The 3115-nt window shown below is 37.9% G+C and overlaps 1 protein-coding gene across 1 annotated transcript; it reads left to right on the plus strand.

The window, feature by feature from the left end:
* Positions 1-247: 247 nt before the first annotated feature.
* LOC133691978 (high mobility group B protein 13-like) lies at positions 248-2871 on the plus strand. Its single transcript, XM_062112615.1, has 8 exons — positions 248-787; positions 1095-1217; positions 1318-1598; positions 1685-1856; positions 1940-2110; positions 2199-2287; positions 2373-2457; positions 2556-2871. Exons 1-8 carry the CDS (start codon positions 320-322, stop codon positions 2661-2663), a joined length of 1497 nt encoding a protein of 498 aa, XP_061968599.1. The 5' UTR covers positions 248-319; the 3' UTR covers positions 2664-2871.
* The last annotated feature ends 244 nt before the right edge of the window (positions 2872-3115 follow it).

A 3115-nucleotide genomic window follows, 5' to 3' on the forward strand; every position in this document is an offset into this window, starting at 1 on the left:
ATAACAAAACCTAAAATGGAGAAATTGGCCAAATTGGAACACTTACACTTTTTGTGGTAAAAAATAAAATAAAAAATCTACACGTTCCTCCTTAACGGTCAGATTTTTGAACCGATGAATCAGATTTCGGATTTCCGATTCCGGACCTCAACTTTCTCTTAAAACTCCAACAAGTCGTTTGAAATTCAAAAAATAGTAGCCGTTGGCTCCTCTCCTTCCCTCCTTTTATAATCTACAATTCTTTCACTGATCTCAGTCTCAGAAACCCTAAAACCCTCTCTCTAAATCTCTCTCTCTCTCTCAAAATCAACACTCAAGAATGGCTGATACTGCTGTAGCCCCAACAGTTCCAAAGAAATCAAGAAACAACAGGAAAGCTTTGAAACAAAAGAACCCATCAACAAATGAAGCCAATATAATGGCTCAAAAGCTCCCCGAGCCATCTCCAGCCAGCGTTTTGCCCCCATCAGATACTGACTCTTCAAAAGAAAACCTTGACAGTCTTTCTCAACCTCGGTCTTCACCCAAGAAAGGGAAATCCAAGGCCGCAAAAGCGAAGCAGACCAAAGAGGCTGCGGCTTCTTCTTTTGAGAAGGATTTTCAAGAAATGCAAGAAATGTTGCAGCAGTTGAAGCTTGAGAAAGAGAAGACTGAGGTGTTGTTGAAGGAGAAAGATGAGATGTTGAAGGCTAAAGATGAGGAGATTGAAATGAAGGGTAAAGAACAGGAGAAAATGAAGACGGAGTTGAAGAAGTTGCAGAAGTTGAAGGAGTTTAAGCCTATCATGGTCAGTTTTCTTGATTTCGTGGATTTTTTTATTTCTTGTCTTAAAGGTTGGGTAAATAGGGGACTGTACCGGATTTTGAGGATTCGATTTATGTTTTTGATTGATTCTTGATGTGAGTTTTAGGGTCCGGATGATTTGACCTAATGTTGAACTTTAGGTTCGAGCTGTTAATTTTCTTGGGTAATACAAAGGAAGCATGAAAGACTATTATTTAGAATTCTTATTTATTTATTTCTATAGGGTTTGAATTTTTTTATTTCTATAGGGTTTGAATTGATAGGTTTTTGTTAAATGAATCTTTGCACAGACTCTCCCATTCGTTCAAGTATTGAATGAAAAGGAGCAAGACAAGAAGAAAAAGAAGGGTGGCAATGAAATCAAAAGGCCATGCCCACCTTACTCCCTCTGGTGCAAAGATCAATGGAATGAGGTAAACATAGAAATTGGGCTACGTGATATCTTCTAGTATTTTCAATTAAGCATGCTTTGTTTCTATCTTGATGATTAATTTGAGGGGTTTTGTTGTACAGGTCAAGAAAGAAAACCCAGATGCAGAGTTCAAAGATATCTCTCACATTTTGGGGGCAAAGTGGAAGACCATTACTGCAGAGGAGAAGAAACCTTATGAGGAGAAGTATCAGGTTGAAAAAGAAGCTTATCTGAAGTTGATGACAAAGGAGAAGCGCGAGAGTGAAGCAATGAAGCTTTTGGAAGAGGAACAGAAGCAGAAGACTGCTATGGAATTGCTTGAACAATACCTCCAGTTCAAGCAGGAAGCAGGTCAGGAAGAGAACAAGAAGAACAAGACCAAGTAAATCAGAAGCAACACTCCTTAGTGTCTGTTCCTAACTTTGTTGACTATAGAAGTACTTATTTGTTTGTTTTGTTTATTTGCAGGAAAGAAAAGGATCCATTGAAACCAAAGCATCCATTGTCTGCATTTTTCTTGTTTTCTAATGAAAGAAGAGCTGCTCTGCTTGCAGAGAACAAGAATGTTCTGGAGGTGGCAAAGATTGCTGGTGAAGAATGGAAGAACATGACAGAAAAGCAAAAGAGGCCTTACGAAGAGGTTTATACTGCACACAACATACTCTTTTTAGTTGGGAGCTTCTTTACTCGGTATGGTTTCTTAGATGCCTTTGGAAATTGCAGATTGCAAAGAAGAACAAGGAAAAGTACACGCAAGAAATGGAGGCTTACAAGCAGAACAAGGATGAAGAAGCTATGAATCTCAAGAAAGAAGGGGAAGAACTGATGAAACTTCAGAAACAGGAAGCATTGCAGTTGCTAAAGAAGAAAGAGAAAACTGAAAACATTATCAAGGTTAGGTTTTTCATCTGTTGCTTTTAAAAGTGTTTGTTGAATGCTATTTTTGGAGCCTTTCTGGTGGCTAAATGGCTAAAATGTACAGAAAACCAAAGAGCAACGCCAGAAGAAGCAGCAGCAGAATGCTGATCCCAACAAGCCTAAGAAGCCTGCATCTTCATTCCTTCTGTTCAGGTAAAAAGCCTCTCTCGAGGAGTCACACTCTACAACGAGGCATTTGCAATTAAAGTTACTAAGCAATTGTTTTTCTTCAATGCAGCAAAGAAACAAGGAAAAGTTTAATGCATGAGCACCCTGGAATTAACAATTCCACTCTAACTGCAATGATTTCTGTGAAGTGGAAGGTATTCATTTTGTAAAATTCATCGTTTTTGTTGAGCTAATTGGTCAGCTTAGCAATTCAAGTGTCTGATTTTGTAATTTTGTATTGGTGGGATTGCAGGAACTTATTCAAGAAGAGAAGCAAATCTGGAACTGCAAGGCTGCTGAAGCCATGGAAGCATACAAGAAGGAATTGGAGGAGTACCACAAATCTGTTGCTGCAACTTAGATTGACAAACAGCAGTAGCGAAAGGCTTGTTTCATCTAATAGATAGCTGCAGTTAGTCAAAATCACAAACTCTTTTGTGGATGATGATGATGTTCAAGTGTCTGTTGGTTGAACATCTAGTATCTAAAGGAGTTAAAACTAGTCTCTGGTTGTTTTCATTCGATGTTGAATTTGAGATTGAAATTGAAGGATATGGAATTGCAAGTTACTTTTGATACAAGCAAGAAATTAAATTAATGATATCATACACAAGTCTGGCAGGTAAGAAGGCTCTCACTGCTTTTACCTCGCTTTGTAATAAAACATCCACATAACAACGTAGTAATAATATTGAACTCCCTTTAAGAATGCCAACACGATATTGCATAATTGGTCCTCTCTGATCTTGTAACCTCAACTTCATAGAAATTCCCGATTCAAACTTCCTAATAAAATCTCATAATATATAATTA

This window comes from Populus nigra, chromosome 1 (genome assembly GCF_951802175.1).
Source record: "Populus nigra chromosome 1, ddPopNigr1.1, whole genome shotgun sequence".
Lineage (NCBI taxonomy): Eukaryota > Viridiplantae > Streptophyta > Magnoliopsida > Malpighiales > Salicaceae > Populus > Populus nigra.